The following is a 17,743-nucleotide window of genomic DNA, read 5'->3' as shown; positions in this document are numbered from 1 at the left end:
ATCACAATAGATAATCTGGTTTGATTTTTAACTGTATTATCAGATGGTAAGCTAAGAATTTCAGAGTTTATATTTCCATTTGTATTAATAATTTATAAAATATAGTCTCAACAATTGATTAAAGATATTTTTTATTCAATTTATTTATTGAAAAGAGAAAAATAAAATGGAAAATTAGACAGGTTCCTTAAAGATCTTTGTTGTTATGCTGGCTTTCAAAGATACAGGTAGCTTACTTCAGATCCGAAGAAAATGCTAAGAAAACTAAGAGCAGATACATACGAATCAAACAGACTATACAAATACTAGTAGTGCTATAGCCACTATATTTACTACTGCCACTACACCCCCACCACTTGATTTTTCTTTTCTTTTTCTTTTTCTTTCAGTGTTAAAGCCTTTTCCTGTTGTTTCTGTGTGTGCTTTTTGGACTCTTGCATAATCCAAAAAGCTTCCTTCTTTCTCTCTCTCTGCTGATGGGTTTTTATCTGCTTCTTTGTCAGCCATCGATTTTTTGATTGAATCTTTTGAACTGCTTAAAGATTCATTTTCAGCTTCCCTTTTATCTATTTTGTTCTCCCTCTCTCGTGGGAATTTTTTTTTGTTTCTTTTGGAGGTCCTATATATATATATATGTACACACACACATACATGTATGTATGTATGATTGGAGAAGCCTTTTCTGCTAAGCTTTGCGCAAAATTTGGAGCTTCTTCGCTTTAGTTACTGATTTTTCGGGTTGAAGATGAAACAAAGATTGCATTATGTGGATCTTTGATTTCTCTCTTCAACAAAGGAAGGGACAAAGATGGTGCTCTAACTTTTAGTGGGATTGAACAGTTTATGTGTTGGAAAGACTGGGTTTTCGTCACCAACTTTGACGATTTGTTGTTCTAGAAAGATAAAGAAATTATTCTTCTTATTTGTTGCGTCTCCACAACTATTTGGGTTTAGGCTGTTGTTAGAATGATGATGGAAAGATGGGAATTAAGAGTAGTGAAAGTTTTGGGATTTGAAAAGTTTCAAGTTTTATTTGGATTATAATTTGTTTGTATCCTCCAATTCCCTCAATACTTCAACACCAAGATTCGTCCGTCGAAATTCTTCTCTGTATTCGTCATATGTGTTGTATAAGGTAAAAATTCAATGGAACTCTGCAACTTTCATTTTCTGAAATTTATTGATTGGTGTGTGTTTATGGAAACAGTGGTTAATTGGTCTGATCTATCTTGTTTTTACAGGACAAATCACCAAAGACAATAAAGGGGATTTGCTTTTATTATTTTTAAGTGAAATGATTACTTTTATGGAAGCTAAAGAGAGAGTGAAGGAGGTGGAGAAATGCTTAGACTCTCAGCTATGGCATGCCTGCGCTGGTGGAATGGTCCAAATGCCGGCGGTGAACTCCAAGGTCTTCTACTTCCCTCAAGGCCACATCGAGCACGCCTCTAGTCCTGTGGATTTCAGGAACTTCCCTCGTGTCCCTCCTTATATCCTCTGTAGGGTCTCATCTGTTAAATTCATGGCTGATCCTGAAACCGACGAGGTCTATGCAAAGATGAAGTTGTCTCCAATTACCGGCAGTGAGCCTGGTTTAGAGGAAGAAGATGAACGTGTAATTAATGGAGGAGAAGGGCAAGAGAATAAGCCGGCTTCCTTCGCTAAGACATTGACCCAATCGGATGCTAACAATGGAGGAGGTTTCTCCGTTCCAAGATACTGTGCAGAGACCATTTTTCCGCGGCTGGATTACTCGGCAGATCCGCCTGTACAGACCATTCTTGCTAAGGACGTTCATGGGGAGACATGGAAGTTTAGGCATATTTACAGAGGAACCCCAAGGAGGCATCTTTTAACTACTGGGTGGAGCACGTTTGTGAATCATAAGAAGCTAGTGGCAGGTGATTCCATAGTGTTTTTGAGGGCAGAGAATGGAGATCTTTGTGTTGGGATTCGAAGAGCTAAGAGGGGAATTGGAGGAGGTCCTGAGTCTTCCTGGAATCCTGCAGGTGGGAACTGTGTTATGCCTTATGGGGGGTTCAGTTCCTTTTTCAGAGATGAAGAGAATAAGCTATTGAGAAATGGAAATGGGAATGGTAATAGTTCCGGTGGGAATGGAGGTTTGATGGGGAAGGGGAAAGTGAGGCCTGAATCAGTTATTGAAGCAGCTACTCTTGCTGCAAATGGACAACCTTTTGAGGTTGTTTACTACCCTCGAGCTAGTACTCCTGAGTTCTGTGTGAAGGCGTCTTTGGTAAAAATAGCTTTGCAGATCCGTTGGTGTTCTGGGATGAGGTTTAAGATGGCCTTTGAAACCGAGGATTCTTCGAGGATTAGTTGGTTCATGGGAACTATTTCTTCTGCTCAAGTTGCTGATCCTCTTCAATGGTCGGATTCACCATGGAGGCTTCTCCAGGTACTGCCATCTCTCTTGATCTGAATCTCACTCAACACGATATATATATATGCTTCTTGCAATTGTAATATACATATGTATATTTTGCCCATTTTTCAAGCATTAGCATACTGTTTCCTGTTCTGTTCACAGGGATACATTGATTTGTGAACTGCTGGTGCTTATCTGATCTGTTGTGTATTCCTATCATTTGCTTAATGGGATCATTTGTGTCTTTAATTTTAGTACATGTACTGCTGTCATATTGAATTTTCCATTCAATCTATTGATCATAATAAATGAGAACATAAATTAGTTGATTTCTATTCCAACTGCACTTTTCTTATTTGCCAGAGTCATATGTTGCAGGTTACTTGGGATGAACCAGATTTGCTTCAAAATGTGAAACGTGTTAGCCCGTGGCTAGTTGAATTGGTATCAAACATGCCCGCCATCCATCTCTCCCCATTCTCACCACCAAGGAAGAAGTTAAGATTCCCACAACACCCTGATTTTCCCCTTGATGGTCAATTTCCGATTCCATCGTTTTCCGGCAACCTCCTTGGGCCCAGCAGCCCCTTTGGTTGTCTACCAGACAGCACTCCTGCTGGCATGCAGGGAGCCAGGCATGCTCATTGTGGTCTACCTTTATCGGATCTCCACCTCAGTAAACTGCAGACGGGTTTACTTCCGGCTGGTTTCCCGCCACTACTTGATCATGTTGCTACTCATACTAGAACCTCAAATAGTCCTATGATTCAAAAGCCTAGCATGAGTGAGAACGTGTCTTGTGTGCTAACCATGTCACATTCTACTCAGACTTCAAAGAAAACTAATGATACAAAGACACCCAAGCTTGTACTGTTCGGTCAACCTATACTCACCGAGCAGCAAATCTCTCTTAGTTGCTCTGGTGGTGATACATTGTCACCGGTTCATACTGGAAATAGTTCATCTGAAGGAAATTTAGATAAAATGGCAAATTTTTCTGATGGCTCTGGATCTGCTGCTCTTCATCAGCAAAGCTTACCGGAGCGCTCATCATGTGAAGGTTTCCAATGGTTTAAGAATAACTCCCGAGAAAATGAGACCTCCTTGGAGACTGGTCACTGCAAAGTCTTCATGGAGTCGGAGGATGTGGGTCGCACTCTGGACCTCTCATTGCTCAGGTCTTATGAAGAATTATACAGAAAACTAGCAGACATGTTTTCTATAGAAAATTCCGAGACACTAAACAATGTGCTTTACCGTGATGTTACAGGCGCTGTCAAACACATTGGGGGTGAACCATTCAGGTGTGTAATAGTTATTCTTCTGATGAATTTGTTTCTTTGAGAGGGTGCAAGTAGTGTGCAAAATTTCCTTAAGAGTGATGTCTGTGTTGATTCATTTCTTGTGCAGTGATTTCATGAAAACAGCAAGGAGACTGACAGTTCTAATGGATTCAAGCAGTGACAATGTAGGATTGTAGAGTAGAAATAAACTTTTGTTTCAAACTGTATAGCTGGATGATCGAATCGAATCCTTCCCCTCCTTCTCGAGCTGACCTTTTTTTCCTTCTTCAACCTGTGGGGGGAGCTTCTGTGATAGTTCATTCAGCATATTGTTGGGTATTGTTTCTTTTGTTTTTTTTTTCCTCTTTTTTGATAGGCAAGTCCTGCAAATACAAGTCTTTTGTAGGACAAGGTCTTTGTAACAAAGTTTCTTTTTTCGCCTTTTTGGAATATGCATTGAAGCCTTCTGGTAATTCCAAGTGGATTTTGAGCAAGAAACCATTTTGTTCTGCATTTGGAGGTTGACCTTGTGCAAAAATATGTTTATTTATAATGAAATCGATTTCAGGCAAGAAAGGTCTCAAGTTCTGATGCTAATAGATCTAAATTTTTTTTTTAAAAAAAAAATCTAATATAATCCAACTGATGTTGATTGCAACTCGAACAAAGAAAAAAAAAACCATGGATAAAAGTGAGTTTGGTTGTTCTCCTTGACTAGGAAGCAGATTCTGATTGGGAAAACTTGGAATCATTCATTCCATGAAATGTCATGGATTGATTTATTAAGAAAAACAAATAAAAAAGTTAAAAAATTCTTAGTTGTTCCGTGCATGACTAAAACAAAAACAGGTGGTTAAAGGTCTAATCAGAGATTAAGAACCAAATAATTAAGGACGAATTTTAAGTAATCGTCCTTCCTGTGTTCTTTCAGGCAGATGACTAGAAACATCATCTGTTGTTTCACACGACGACAGATTCCCAATGGATTATCTACGGGGATTCCCTTCCCACCAACGGCTCCTTGCCACCTGTTATCACCAAAATATATTCATAAAACAAACAAAATAATAAATTTAAATATAATTATTTGAAAATAAAGAAATTGAAATTAAAGAGAAATAAATGTCCCATCTCAATCTCATGTGCAAGTGTGGGAAATAAATAATTTAAAAAAAAAAGAAAAAGAAATAAATATTGGGATTTGTAAAACATAAATGTCAAAGACAAAGTCAATAAGAAATGTGTTATTGTTAAATTAAAAATGGGAAAGCAATAGCTGGAAAGCAAGAGGGAGAGAAGAAAACACATTCCCTACTCTACGACTATGTGTGGATGAAACCTAATCAGCCGCACGTGGCAGGTGGTATAGACTAGGACCCACATGGCCTTATCAATTTTTAATATAATATTCCAAAAAAATTGTTAATAATAGTATATTTAAATATATTTTGTTTCATCCCCTCACATCTATTTTCATATAAATTATAAAAAATGAATAGATCAATTATCTAATGAGGGATTAATTAAGTTAATATAATAATAATAGTAATAAATAATAGATTCACGTGTGGCCAACGTAAGCAAAACAAAGAGCGTCGCATGTGTTGCGGCGTTTCGATGACCGGGCTGTTTTCTTCTAACCTTTTTTTGACTATGCATTTTACCGTTATAACCTGCAATGGTCAACTCTCACTTTGCTTTTTTTTTTTTTTTAATAAAAAAAATGTAATTAAATTAAAATTTTAAATAGTAAATTTTTTTAAGTACTTTTTATTATATAAATGATATTCAACTTCATCTTTAAACTAATTAAAACTGTTGGCAATGCAAATCATATCGCATTATTTAATTACGTTGATTATCATATTTACATTAATATCTAAAATTTTTAAATTATATCGCATTATTTAAGTTTTGTTAGAAGATAGTAGATTTTATTGCAACTACAGGTGGAATTGATAGAGACGATTATAGGAGAAAGATATATCATAAAGAAACTTAGTTGCTAGGTAATATGCAGCTTTTAGAGTGAGAAAAGGAAATTAAGGTGAACGAGCCAGCCAAGTAAATAATATCTACAATAACTCTCTGGCTATTTAAGAAAAGAAAAGAAAAGAAAAGAAAAGAAGCATGGGTGTGGGTAAGAAGAAGGGTAGTTGGGTGAAGTAGAAGAGGAGTTGGTAAATGGCAAATGGCAAATGGAGGTGACCGACACATAACACAACTCCTCCTCGGTCATTACATGCACACTCCCTCTTCCCTCGGATCTTGTGATTTTCCCAAACCGTTTCCTCCACGTTTCCTTTTTGTCTCTCTTATTATTCCCACTTACCATTCATAAATTTCATTTCCTTTTATAAACATAAATTTCTTATTTTTTGTTGTGAAAATTTTAATCCTACTAAAATATGGAGATGATTCGCAACGAAAAAAAAAAAAAAAGAGCTCGGTAATTGGTAAAGGAAAAAAACAAATGGTCAAAAGCGCGAAAGAAGAGGAAAGGGACAAAAACCAACCTTTTTCCGAAGCATGATTTATATATATATATATATATTTTAGTTTGAACTTAGTTTTCCGTATCCACTTTTCACTGTATAAGCCATTGTTTTGGTTTCAACCTATAAAAATTAAAAATTAAAAATGAAATTATTGGTGTCCTAAGGCATAGATGAAGAAGAAGAAGCAAAAGGCAAAAAGGCGATGCACGAGCGCCTCTGCCTCACCTAGCTAGACTAGAGCCTAAGCTAAGCTCACACTTTTACTTGCCTTTACAATTACGTCAAACAACTATGTGTCAGTTTTATTATTTTTTTAATGTTTTAAAAAGTTTGGTTTTGAAAGATCCAAGTCACCGCCAAACACGCCCCACTCCCATGCTTCATGGGATTTCTTACGTCATCATCATTCCCTCCTCCTATTCTCCTCTCCTCTCCTCTCCTCTCCTCTGTTTGAATGGGAAAAATCAAAATAAGGTGATGAAAATAAAATAATATATATATATTATTATTTTATTGTTCTGTTTAGATGTTAAAAGACAAATATTAAAGAGGAAATTGTTATTGAGATAGTAAAATTATAATTTTAAACTTAAATATATCAAAGAGAATAATAAGTATAGAAATATATTTGTAATTTTGAAAACTTTTCCTTAAATTTAAAGACAAAATAAATTTATTTCCTTTTCATTATTTTCTCTCCCTCCAATTTTCATTTCATCCAAATAAAAAATAAAATTACTATCCTCTCAAAATTTCCCACCATCCAAACTTGTTGCGAATTGCCTCCCTCTTTAACGTTTACAGGCTACATGGACCACTTTCTCAGCCTAGCCCCGCATGGCCTTATTAATCGATGCTAATCCTATTCAAGGAATGAGTTTTAAAGAGCAACTACTACACCTATTCTCCTTTGAAATCTCTTCGTTCAGTGAAGATTATAATATTATTTTCACGATCACTACAATCAACCAATAAATTTTCCCTACAGCAGATACAAATTAAACAAGGGTGTATAGGAATTTGGGGCCCACTAGGCCACATTGTGCGACGAATTGGCCAACTCCTGATTTTTACCACACAAAGTCAGAGTGACAAAAACGACACAGATTCTGGCGAACTGCCACGACCCGTGCGGTGGACCCCACCTCTTATATCACAAATCTCATCTGTACTCTTTCACCACCTTTATTCCATCCATATGATGCTTACATAGACCAACATCCATCTTACTAACGTGACCGCCCTTTCCTCTTACACGTCACATCCTCCGTTTTGGCAGTTTCCTCCAACTGTCGGCTGGACTTATCGGCCCAGGCCCTTCAGCCCAATTCAACTTGCGCCATATCATTCTCATCACAATCACATAAAAGAGTATACTAACATTTCCACCGGCTAATACAGGGCCTGACTATACCAAGTAAAAATAGATTTATATTATATATTATAAGGAAGGAGTAATTGGGTACACATGCCTGCATCTGCAAACAATTAGTTGCTGATGCTACTTTGAAAAAAGCTAGTAGTCTTCGTGCATAAATATATTATGTTTTTACACCACATTGGAAAGCCAGTGTTCAAAGTAAAATGCCCTTGCTAACTCAATCTTGCTTCCAATGGATTTACACGGGTACATCACCTGAACACAAAGCATATTTTTCAGGGTATATAATCTGAAAGACAGAAACACTGCAGCCACAAAGCTCAGGGTGCATACCATCATCATCAGAGATAACAAAAGATACAAAAGCTCCCCCCCAAGATACAAAATAGATAAATGTTTATATGGCCATCTCCTAATGCTACAGGAAAAGATGACAGGTTAACATACCACGGGGACTACAACTGCCAGCATACAACTGTGTGTGCAAGTAGTGTTGCTTCTTCCAATTTAGTTGTTTCTAGTTAGATGTACCAGTTGAATGATATTGGACAAACAACCAGTGACCATGTCAGCAATTTTCCTATTATTTTTTCTTAAGCAATTCATACATGTACAAACCGTGAGTACATATGCCATGTTCTCACACAGATGCATCCTGTTTTTTGTGGGTGAGAGACAATATGCATATAGATCAATACAAGCAGCTATTCACCAGAAGATGTTAGTTCTAGAGATAGTGAAAATAAAATCTCATACTCCATACCTCCCCTCCCCCCTCTTTTTTATTTCCCTTTATTATCAAGTTAATTCACATATATAAGAACTGAGCATATGTACCATTTTCAAAAAAATAAACGCATATGAATGTGTGAGAGAGATGGAAAGAGAAAGCCATATTGTACATTTCTATAAACTTACTATTTACGAGGATGTGTTACTCCTAGCACCATTGAAAAAGGAATACGCGTAAAAATAATGATGACAACAAAATTCTAAGTTCTCTATCTCATTGCCCCTAATCCACGATTTTAGACCAACAAAGAAGTAAATAATGCAGATAATTTGTCTATCCATCCCAATTGTCGAGAACTTTCCTGGGCAGTACAGATACACAATTTCTCACTCAAACTTTTCCATATCTGAGAAATCAATAGCTTACATCCCCTTAATTCAGCTCTAATAGCTATTACTTTGCATATTTGAAAGCTTCTTCTTTTTTTTTTTTCTTTTTTCTTTTGGGTAGGGAGAGGGGGTGGGAGACAATCTTTAGTCATACATAGTAAAGACTTAAAATGCAAGAGAGCTTTAATTCCTTCAAATTCAGTTCCTAATTTCCAACAAAACTAACGAATCCCTCTTAAAAACTGCATTTTGCCTCAGGAATTATCTGGTAGCTCATTTAACCTTTTTATTTTTCCCTGAAAATGGATACACTGCATGTTGTGCACAATAATCAGACCATGTGCCTGAACAAAATCAAGGAACAATAAAACATGGACAAATCACTATTTTGTTTTCTAAAGTTCATTCTGCAATTAACTAATATTTTTAACTGTGAAATCATGGAGGGCTGAAACAATAATTTAAGTGGTAAAATTGCAAATACAGATATCTTTTCTCACCAAGTACACATCACAGCTATGACTCTCCCACTTTCTTTTGGACCTTTGGTATCATAAATTCGCCAACTATCAGCATTATCATATGTTCCTCTACAAAGATATTCGAAAGCAAAGAAAGTAAATACCATGGACATTCTTCATTATTGTAACATCTAGCGGAAGAAACAAGCAACCAGCCACCGTTGCTATTAGAAATAAACATAGTAATCGACCCTTTGGAAGAGATGGAAAACCTCAATAAACTACACCTACATGAACATCATATTCATCCTAAAAAGGGAAAAAAAAATACCTCTTTGATTTTGCATCCACTGAAACTCTATAATATCATTATTCTTAAAGCTTGGTATGTAATAAATACGATAATCGTCTCCCTCCCTCTCTCTCTAGAGATTGGTTATATGCAGTAAAAACATACAACATTCAGAAATTACTTCATCCATCAACTCTTCACCATAAAGTGAAGGACAATTTTCAACTTGCCCAGTAGAAATCAAGAGGATTTCATCTAGGAGATTGCCCCGGCGAATTGAACCACACAAATTTCTTCTGATTAAAGATAAGAGCCAGTAGAATACACCGCAACCAATTATGCCAATTTCTACTGCTTGTAAAGGGAGAAGGTAATCAAAATCATCACAATTCACATAGCTGATTCGACTACAGGCTCAATAATATGGAACTAATTACAGAAAAAGAAATCAATTAAGCTAAAATTTGAGAGCCAGATTGAATAACAAAAAAGAAAAAGCTGGAAAGGGAGAACCTTTTAGTTGTAGTAGAGCTCGAGACCCATGCCATCGTGGATCTCATAGTCCTTAAGAGTGATATGATCCTTGTAGACGGTATACCACTTCTGTATCCTAATCTTCTCAGCTCTGGTGCCGGTCTGCGCCGCCACCAGCTTCTTCAGGTCACCGATAGTATCATCATCATTACACTTGACTCTCACCTTCTTCCCCAGCCGATCGTTCAACACCACCTCCAACATCTCGCGATCAACAAGCAGCCGAACCCTATTCCTAATCCCAAATTCACCAGTCTATCTTTTTATCCTTCAGGAGGGCACATAAAAGGCGCCGCCGTACTTGACCGACCAAAAAGTCACCGCATGTAGAAGTAGCTTGATGCATAAACGACATCGTAAAAATAAAAATGAGACCGTTTAATTGATGTGGAAATGAACGATGGAGATGAGTCGAGGAATTGATCATTGGATTAGCACCAGGCAACAAGTGACGCGGCAAAGGTATTGGAAAGAGGAGACAAAGTCAGTCCACCACGATATTCATTCACTCACTGAAAGGAAATCGTCGACCCATTTGATCGATTATCATTTCTTCAAAAACCCACGATCAAAATCCAATTCTTTCAACTTTCCTTCTCAAGAAATCGAATTTCACTTTCACTTCTTGTTGTGTTTCTTCTCGTTGTTGTCTGTCAATGATCGGTGTATAAAAACTGATAACAGATGATGAATGTTATCAGGCCAACGGTGCATCCGGTGGAGGCCCCGCCGTTGACCGATGGGCCTCTGAACGGTCCCAGGATGAGGATGAAGGACGTCCAAGGCATGCCTGGGACACATGGTGGACTCACTCTGCGTTTGCTTCAGTTCGTGTTTGGTCTCATCTCTGTCTGCGTCATGACCTCTACCAGTGATTTCCGCTCCGTTACAGCTTTTTGGTATGTTTGAACTAATTTGAATGTTAGATTAAAGTTTGGTGCTTTGTTCTTTGTTGAAGAGTAAAAGTGTTGTGGTTTTCTATCTCTACTGCATCTTCAGCTACCTTGTCATTGCTGTTAGCTTGCAAATATCATGGAGTTTGTCCTTGGTAATTGTGGATGCTTATGCACTTTTGGTGAGAAGAAGTCTCAGAAAACGTGCGATTGTCCGCCTTTTTGCCATTGGTGATGGGGTAAAATCTTCTTCTTTTAATCCTAAAGAATGATCAAGGGTTGATAATCAGCAAAATCTAGTTAATATTCAGCAGCTCTAAAATCTTTACTTGCTTGATATTCTTGTCAATCTTCTGGTTCAGCTCAGTTATATAATTTTCTTCTATCATGTAATGATGGCCTACTGTTCGATTAGTTGCATATTAGATTATGATTTGTCAGTTTGTTACCAATGAAGTCAAGTCCTCGTTCATCGTTAAAGTAAAGGGGGGAAGAGGAGGGGAGGAAGTTCATAGCTAATCTTCCGTGCTCTTTTGCGACTGGATTTGATATGTTTAAGAGGAAATACCATCTCTTTTTTTTTTTATTTTGAAAAAAAAAAAACAAAATAAGACCGTTGTTAGATTCTTGAGAAAGAAAAATTGATGCTCATCATTTGACTTTCTGAAAAAGGATTCTCAAAGGTATTTGCTTATATATCTTGAAATATTTACATAATGAATTTTCTTTTTTCATCGGTCTAGTTTCTCAAGATAGTATTTTCTTCTCCATTGCTATCAAAATTTCTCATTGAATGTCTCTGTTGTTATGTTGAATGACTGAGTTTCCACTCTGAACTTACATTGATAGCTTCTCAGAATAGGAACTAAGCTGCATCGACGATAATTTTGGTAGTGGATTTGTGCCCATCTATTATAATCTCTGCTCTGCAACAATTCAATCATGTGCATATACTTAACATGAGTTTTGGATTACATTGATCTCCAACTTATTGAAATGTTTTTGGTCATGCGCAGATTACATCCACCCTAATATTTGCAGCTGCTAGTGCATCTGCTGGCATCACAGTCCTAGTGGGCAATGATCTTAACAAGTGTTCTGTGGAGCACTGTGCTAGGTTTGAAACTGCAACAGCCATGGCTTTTATCAGCTGGTTTGCCATGACTCCATCCTTTCTCATGAATTTCTGGGCATTGGCTTCCAATTAGATTGGATAGATAGAATCTTTCGTCATAGAGGCTATACTATATAGCAATCCTTTTCTCAATAGCGTGCCAGGGATATGTGATTGCAACTACTTGGTACATGGATAAATTTTGTTACAATTTGGTTAGGGGAGTTCAATTTGAGATCATCAATTACAGAATGAGTGCTTAATATCAAAGATATATGTAGAGTTTGGTTAGCTAGAAATTACCATAAGTTTTCTTGTCCATTTCTCCATTCTGTGATACTGGATTACACTTCATAGCTTAGCTTGATAATTGTGACGCTTCGCTGTAGCGTTCCTCAAATGTTTTTGTATACATGAAAATTTGCAGCACAACTATCTGTCACGTTTTCTGAATGCTGGATTATGGTTAGGCTGCTTAAAGTTATGTGTGTTTATTGGAGAACTGAAAATCATAAGCTTGGAGCATTAGGAGAATTACCAGTCCTAATGCTTTTTGCATAAGCCTTGCCATTGCCAATCCACTTGGGCTTTGAGAAGGTCATGCTGTCTGAGCAAAGTTTGCATTTAGATACAAAGTAGGAATTCCAGCGTAATTACAGTTTCGTGGTAGTTGACACTGAATTGTATATAGTGGTACATTTTATAGTTTTTCATAGTCAATTGTATTTAAAATATTGAACATTTATCAGTATTTTCTTTTTTTAAGGGAATGTAGACATGTAATTAATTTTCCAAAACAACCAATCATCGTGTTGATTGCATATGTTATATAAATACATTGTTGAAGGATCCTTGACAGCAACTGATAACCGGTGTAATAGAAATGGATTATTGGGGCATTCTTGACAGCAACTCAACATTGAGTACATCTTTATTCTTGCGATTTGTTTGTCTTTTAAATATTGATGACTTGACATGGATCTGCCAGTGAACATGCCGTGTTCTCGTAGCTTAGCTTCAATTCTAGCTCAATGAGAATCGACTGTGGATCCTTTTCGTTTACTGTGATATGAAAGCTATCAAGTCTCTATGAAAATTAATAATAATGAAACTATACTTGAGTTCATATCTACAACTGTTTGTTTATTATTTTTAACTATTCTTCGCAGTCCAAATAAGAAAAAAACGAATTCCATAATTGAATTCTTTTGCCTATCAAATGGATTTAAAGCCGAGGTTTCATGATTAAAGGTTCAAAACTTTTGCATGCAGGCATGCCAATTCCAACCTTTTCTGTGCGACTTTCTATTTTTGAGGAGTTTTTTCACACTCGAATCTAGAAAATCCCAGTAGGAGATTCAGCTTTGGCCTTCCTTTGATCAAGTAATACATCGTTTAACAACAAAGGCTCCTATCTTTATGTTGCAAAATGGAACACTTGCAAATCGTCATAGTTTGTAAATGTGTATCGTCGAGCATGGGGCAGCGAAAGTGATAAATCCTCAAATCTTCCATTATAAAAAGACAAAATGGGATGGGAAGAAACATGAATACATTCTAGCCGATACTTTTGCATATCTTGTAACTGAAAAACTGATACCTTTCATGTAATATGCAATATATTGACGGGGACAAAAGAGATATCTCATTCAGAATGACCTTTTCCTTGGTTGATCTCAACACAAATTTTCCTCACCGCAATTTTCTAAGATGTGCTTTCCTCAGGAAACAAGCTATCAGACTCAGAATTATACATGAACATGAAAGTATGATCCTGTCCCACTCACTCTATTTATCATGAGTGACAGTTTAACTTTGCAGCCTCTAGTTTCCCTTTTAATTCCTCCATCCGCTCAACCAAGGCCATGTTTTCCTGTAAAAGATAGAATTTGTAAGAAATGACAAATTCAAAAGAAACATGCCATCTAAACTCCATGGACGAGAATAGGTTCTCAGTCTTAATCAACAAAGGTCAGAAAACAGAACAAAGGGTAATTAAGGTGGTTTTATCACCCTGCAAATCCTAGTTGAGGGGCATCTAATTTTGCACGTTAATTAGATAAGAAAACTTTGCATTAAAATGACTTGAGAAGCAGCTAATGTTAAGTGATCTTAACCAAGTCATTTTACTTGGATTTTATATACTCTAGAAGAGGGAATCCAAGAAAAAAAAAGATTTAAGGTGATCTCCAAACGAAAGAATGCATATCAAGTGGAAGAACACAAAGCATATGAGAAATTAAGCACAGACTTTCAGTTTTGAAGGCTCACCTTTTGCAGCATTTCCAGTTGTTGGTTAATACTGGCAGCATCCTCCACTTTCTGTTTAATCTGTCATGAGAGAGGAGACGCATATATTCAATCTTCAGTCTCCAAATGCAACAGAATCATATTTCATCTCCTATACTTTAGTAAAAGAAAATCTCCCCCCCCCCAACAAAAAAAAAATTCTATGGTTGCAAACATACATAATCAGTTAAAAGAATAACTATGATTTGCAAAACAGAAACAGAATGGAAGTGTCTTGATCATTCTAGCTGAAACCTTGCAGATGCAGTCCGCACTATAATCTTTTTTCCCCAAAAGAAGTTAGTGGATATGGCAATATGTATGGACAAATATATTGTTTCTAACATATTGTATCATTGTGAAATTGTGTGAAGTCTCTATATCATTGACTTTATACAGATAAAAGTTTGAAGGCCTATACATATATTAGCCCCTCCATGATTCACACTCTCATTTTAATGGCTCTGTTCTCAGTCTTCCTGTACAACTTCATCAAATTTGAACATCCTAGATGCTACAATATAAACAATCCAAGGACATAAAATGCCCTGGTCTCATGTGAGATCATACGTACACAGAAGAATTCCATAAATACCTCTCACTCAGAAATGTAGACCAAACAGTCTGAGTTAGCCTCATTGATTGGATTATTCTAAAATTCAGAAATAATCCAACTATCACACGATTAGTAAATTCTAGATGATCTAAAGATACTATTAACTCTTAGAAATGCATATATAAAAATAAATAAGACATTCGCATGTTAGTTGAGGTGGTATTAGCTTTGGCCTTGTATTCCCTTAGCCCCCAACATACATGGAAACCACATGACGAGTCAAACTGCATGCAGACTCATTGACTTCTTTAGTTCGAGTAGGAATATAAAGATGAAAACTCAGATCTGGCAAAGGCATGAAAGAAGCATACCCAACTTTGGGCTCGAGCAAAAAATGAAATGTAACATCCCAATAAAATAGTGAAAAGATTGGGTGAAGCAGCAACTCCGAAAATAAAATCCCAATCATTATATGGCTAAACCAAATAAAGAAACAGATGAACTGACTGCAAGAATACCTCTATCAGTTCCTTATCACACTTTGCAGCCCTCTCTGCTTCTTCATCATATTTCATTCTCCACTCAGCAGATTCATCCATTGCTTCCCTGTTGGCAAGATCGAATTGTCTCCTAAAAATATGAATAAAAAAGCATCATAAGTTAAAGGTTAGGTAAAGGATAAACAATGTCAGCTTAACCATTAAAAATAAATTAATAAAACGTATAAATGCTACAACAATTAATGTAAAAAACAAGCCGTAGAAATAGACAGAGGGAAAAAAAAAAAAAAGCATTTCATTCTTCAAGGGAAAATAATTAAAAAATTTACAGAGCTTTCCATCAGAAACTCTGAATTTTAGCAATTCAGATATAATTGGAGCAAATCAGGTTCTTAAGAAAGAGTTTTCAAAGAAAAAAAAATAACAGATCTATGAACGAATGGATAAGCTGAACCTACATTTTCTTGAATCTCAAATATATCCAATATTTAGATCAAATGTCAATGTGTGTCTGTTCAACTGGATCAAAATACACTCACGTTAACTTAACCAAGGAACCATCCTATGTGTGTCATAAAAACTTTCTAAGTAGGTTAATAACCAACAACTCATAAATCCATGACACTATTTCAATGAATCTCTAATTAAAAGGGCTGCATTCAAATATTAAGAACAATTTTTCAGCTCTTTTGCAGCATTATTTCCAAGTAAGATAGTATCTGTTTCAGTCCCAATCATCATGTCAACCAAATGCAAAAGATGCATAGAAAGGGGAAATTAGCATAAACCCGATACAATGTTACCATGTTATGAACTTCTATCACTTTGATTTCATATATAATGAAATGGAAGAAAACCCACCAATGCAATTACTTCAATTAACACACCCAACAACTTAGAAGTCTATAAGTAGATTTATTTTTTTTCTTATCATCAAGAAAGAGCCAGCTTTCTGGTGATCAAAGACATGAATTTTTATGAGAAGTTGCAAGAACTGTAACGGGGATAAGGCATAAGATTAGAGAGAAAGGAAAGCTAAAGCAAAAGAGGTGGGAAAAAAAAAAAAAAAAAACCTTAACAACTCAGATTCATCAGAAGAAATAGCATAATCAATCGACCAGAGTCTCAAGTAAACAGCAATTCCAAGAAACATAGCGACCACCAAACCCACCAATATCGTCTTCCTCTCTCCTCCCATACTCTCTCTCAAATTCACAGACAAAGATGGGTTTTGCGTTGGGAGTCTTCGGATTTCGATTTGGAAACGCTCTTTCTCTTTACTTGCTTCGCTTGCTGGTTGCGCCAGATGACAGGGGGCTGTTACTCGGGCAGCTTTGGATTGGGTGCTTTGCGGTAAGTTACAGTTCTTGCAATCACCAATCACATCGTTGATCAACACGTGTACAATGATTTCAATTAGACTCCTAACCACCAGATCGTTACCACCACCGCTCTAAAATGCAGGTGTAGGTAATCAAATCATTCAATTTTCGTGTGATTGATGGATCCATTTTCCAGGAGTAGCTTGGGCTTTAGTGGGCTACCTATTACTTCAGAAGCCCAATATAGATTCTTGAATTCTTATTCATTAAAGCTTTAAAATTATAAATTTTTTAATTTTAATTAAATAATTTTTTTAAAAAAAATAAAACTAATTTTTATGAGTTAATATTAATCCAAAAATTAAAAAAATAATAATTAAGTAATATTGAATAAGGAGATTGATTATATGTTTGATTATGTAAATGACTTGCATTACATATCTCATATAAATAATAATTAAATATATATATGTATGTATGTTAATTGTGAATCCTCATCATTTATACAATGGACTATGGTGTGGAATTTGGACATGCATCCTCATATTTCATGCCAAACAATTTCATCAAAGCTATAATTCAAAATTAGTAGGTGAATTGGGTTGTTTTTCTTTCTCTTGAAAAGATTGATGGAGATTAAGTTTAAGTTTTTTTTTTTTTGACATAATGTCTTTATCTTCCATATTAAATCCAATCGTATACATTTAATCTATAATAAAAATGCAAAAAAAATCAGATCCGATAGAGTTTGGATAATATGTGAATAATTATATAATAAAATTAACTGGAATTAATCACGTTGGTGAGGTGTAGATGAGGAGGTGGTCCAAAGGTTAATAATGGAAGTTGTTTACGCAACCAAATCATAAAAGTAGACAACTATGTGTGTGGAGTTGGACAGATTTACTTGATAAAACTTAAAAGAGAAAAAAACTGAAGAGGACGAAGAACAAAACATAAATCAACCAGCAGCGCCGCTTGTTTCTTGTTTCCCTTGTCTTATCTAGATGAGGGCTGCAAAGGCGTAAATAAATAAAATTTTACAATTTTTATATATCTCATTATAATTTTATAATCAGTGTTTATTTAGATTGATTTTTTTTAAAACTATT

The 17,743-nt window shown here is 35.9% G+C and overlaps 4 protein-coding genes across 9 annotated transcripts; 2 read left to right on the top strand and 2 right to left on the bottom strand.

The window, feature by feature from the left end:
- Window positions 1-198: 198 nt before the first annotated feature.
- Window positions 199-4,239, top strand: LOC110621281 (auxin response factor 18). Of its 4 annotated transcripts, XM_043959259.1 has the most exons (6): window positions 199-1,135; window positions 1,242-2,416; window positions 2,765-3,426; window positions 3,493-3,564; window positions 3,657-3,690; window positions 3,797-4,239. In XM_043959259.1, exons 2-5 carry the CDS (start codon window positions 1,295-1,297, stop codon window positions 3,679-3,681), a joined length of 1,881 nt encoding a protein of 626 aa, XP_043815194.1. In that variant the 5' UTR covers window positions 199-1,135; window positions 1,242-1,294; the 3' UTR covers window positions 3,682-3,690; window positions 3,797-4,239. The 4 variants fall into 4 exon arrangements, with proteins under 4 accessions (XP_043815194.1, XP_021621196.1, XP_021621194.1 ...); XM_021765504.2 differs by having other exon boundaries at window positions 2,765-3,564; XM_021765502.2 differs by having other exon boundaries at window positions 200-1,135; window positions 3,493-3,690.
- Window positions 4,240-7,578: 3,339 nt separating this feature from the next.
- On the bottom strand, window positions 7,579-10,262 carry LOC110621743 (ubiquitin-like protein 5). 3 transcript variants are annotated; one of them, XM_043959256.1, is made up of 2 exons: window positions 9,937-10,262; window positions 7,579-7,966 (listed from the first exon to the last, which is right to left on the bottom strand). In XM_043959256.1, exon 1 carries the CDS (start codon window positions 10,159-10,161, stop codon window positions 9,940-9,942), a length of 222 nt encoding a protein of 73 aa, XP_043815191.1. In that variant the 5' UTR covers window positions 10,162-10,262; the 3' UTR covers window positions 7,579-7,966; window positions 9,937-9,939. The 3 variants fall into 3 exon arrangements, with proteins under 3 accessions (XP_043815191.1, XP_043815192.1, XP_043815193.1); XM_043959257.1 differs by having other exon boundaries at window positions 7,579-7,803; XM_043959258.1 differs by lacking the exon at window positions 7,579-7,966 and adding an exon at window positions 7,973-9,260.
- Window positions 10,263-10,408: 146 nt separating this feature from the next.
- LOC110621741 (CASP-like protein 5A1) lies at window positions 10,409-12,783 on the top strand. The gene is made up of 3 exons (XM_021766026.2): window positions 10,409-10,856; window positions 10,957-11,089; window positions 11,867-12,783. Exons 1-3 carry the CDS (start codon window positions 10,642-10,644, stop codon window positions 12,056-12,058), a joined length of 540 nt encoding a protein of 179 aa, XP_021621718.1. The 5' UTR covers window positions 10,409-10,641; the 3' UTR covers window positions 12,059-12,783.
- Window positions 12,784-13,541: 758 nt separating this feature from the next.
- LOC110621742 lies at window positions 13,542-16,757 on the bottom strand. The gene is made up of 4 exons (XM_021766027.2): window positions 16,383-16,757; window positions 15,328-15,439; window positions 14,236-14,295; window positions 13,542-13,837 (listed from the first exon to the last, which is right to left on the bottom strand). The coding sequence occupies exons 1-4, from the start codon at window positions 16,505-16,507 to the stop codon at window positions 13,760-13,762; spliced, it is 375 nt and encodes a 124-aa protein (XP_021621719.1). The 5' UTR covers window positions 16,508-16,757; the 3' UTR covers window positions 13,542-13,759.
- Between the last annotated feature and the right edge of the window lie 986 nt (window positions 16,758-17,743).

Source organism: Manihot esculenta, chromosome 8, assembly GCF_001659605.2.
Source record: "Manihot esculenta cultivar AM560-2 chromosome 8, M.esculenta_v8, whole genome shotgun sequence".
Taxonomy (NCBI): Eukaryota; Viridiplantae; Streptophyta; class Magnoliopsida; order Malpighiales; family Euphorbiaceae; genus Manihot; species Manihot esculenta.
Note: the sequence above shows the minus strand (reverse complement) of the source record. Positions and strands in the feature narration are given on the sequence as shown.

What these genes read in the sequence shown, in the direction of transcription:
- LOC110621281 (XM_021765501.2), top strand. Translation starts at nt 1,295, where the DNA reads ATGATTACTTTTATGGAAGCTAAAGAGAGAGTGAAGGAGGTGGAGAAA. An exon ending in CACCATGGAGGCTTCTCCAG is followed by an intron (nt 2,417 to 2,764) that starts GTACTGCCATCT and finishes CATATGTTGCAG; the next exon opens with GTTACTTGGGATGAACCAGA. An exon ending in ATTGGGGGTGAACCATTCAG is followed by an intron (nt 3,691 to 3,796) that starts GTGTGTAATAGT and finishes TTTCTTGTGCAG; the next exon opens with TGATTTCATGAAAACAGCAA.
- LOC110621743 (XM_043959256.1), bottom strand. Translation starts at nt 10,161, where the DNA reads ATGTTGGAGGTGGTGTTGAACGATCGGCTGGGGAAGAAGGTGAGAGTC.
- LOC110621741 (XM_021766026.2), top strand. Translation starts at nt 10,642, where the DNA reads ATGATGAATGTTATCAGGCCAACGGTGCATCCGGTGGAGGCCCCGCCG. An exon ending in CGCTCCGTTACAGCTTTTTG is followed by an intron (nt 10,857 to 10,956) that starts GTATGTTTGAAC and finishes CTGCATCTTCAG; the next exon opens with CTACCTTGTCATTGCTGTTA. An exon ending in TTTTTGCCATTGGTGATGGG is followed by an intron (nt 11,090 to 11,866) that starts GTAAAATCTTCT and finishes GGTCATGCGCAG; the next exon opens with ATTACATCCACCCTAATATT.
- LOC110621742 (XM_021766027.2), bottom strand. Translation starts at nt 16,507, where the DNA reads ATGGGAGGAGAGAGGAAGACGATATTGGTGGGTTTGGTGGTCGCTATG. An exon ending in GATGAATCTGAGTTGTTAAG is followed by an intron (nt 15,440 to 16,382) that starts GTTTTTTTTTTT and finishes TCATATTTTTAG; the next exon opens with GAGACAATTCGATCTTGCCA. An exon ending in AACTGGAAATGCTGCAAAAG is followed by an intron (nt 13,838 to 14,235) that starts GTGAGCCTTCAA and finishes TATCTTTTACAG; the next exon opens with GAAAACATGGCCTTGGTTGA.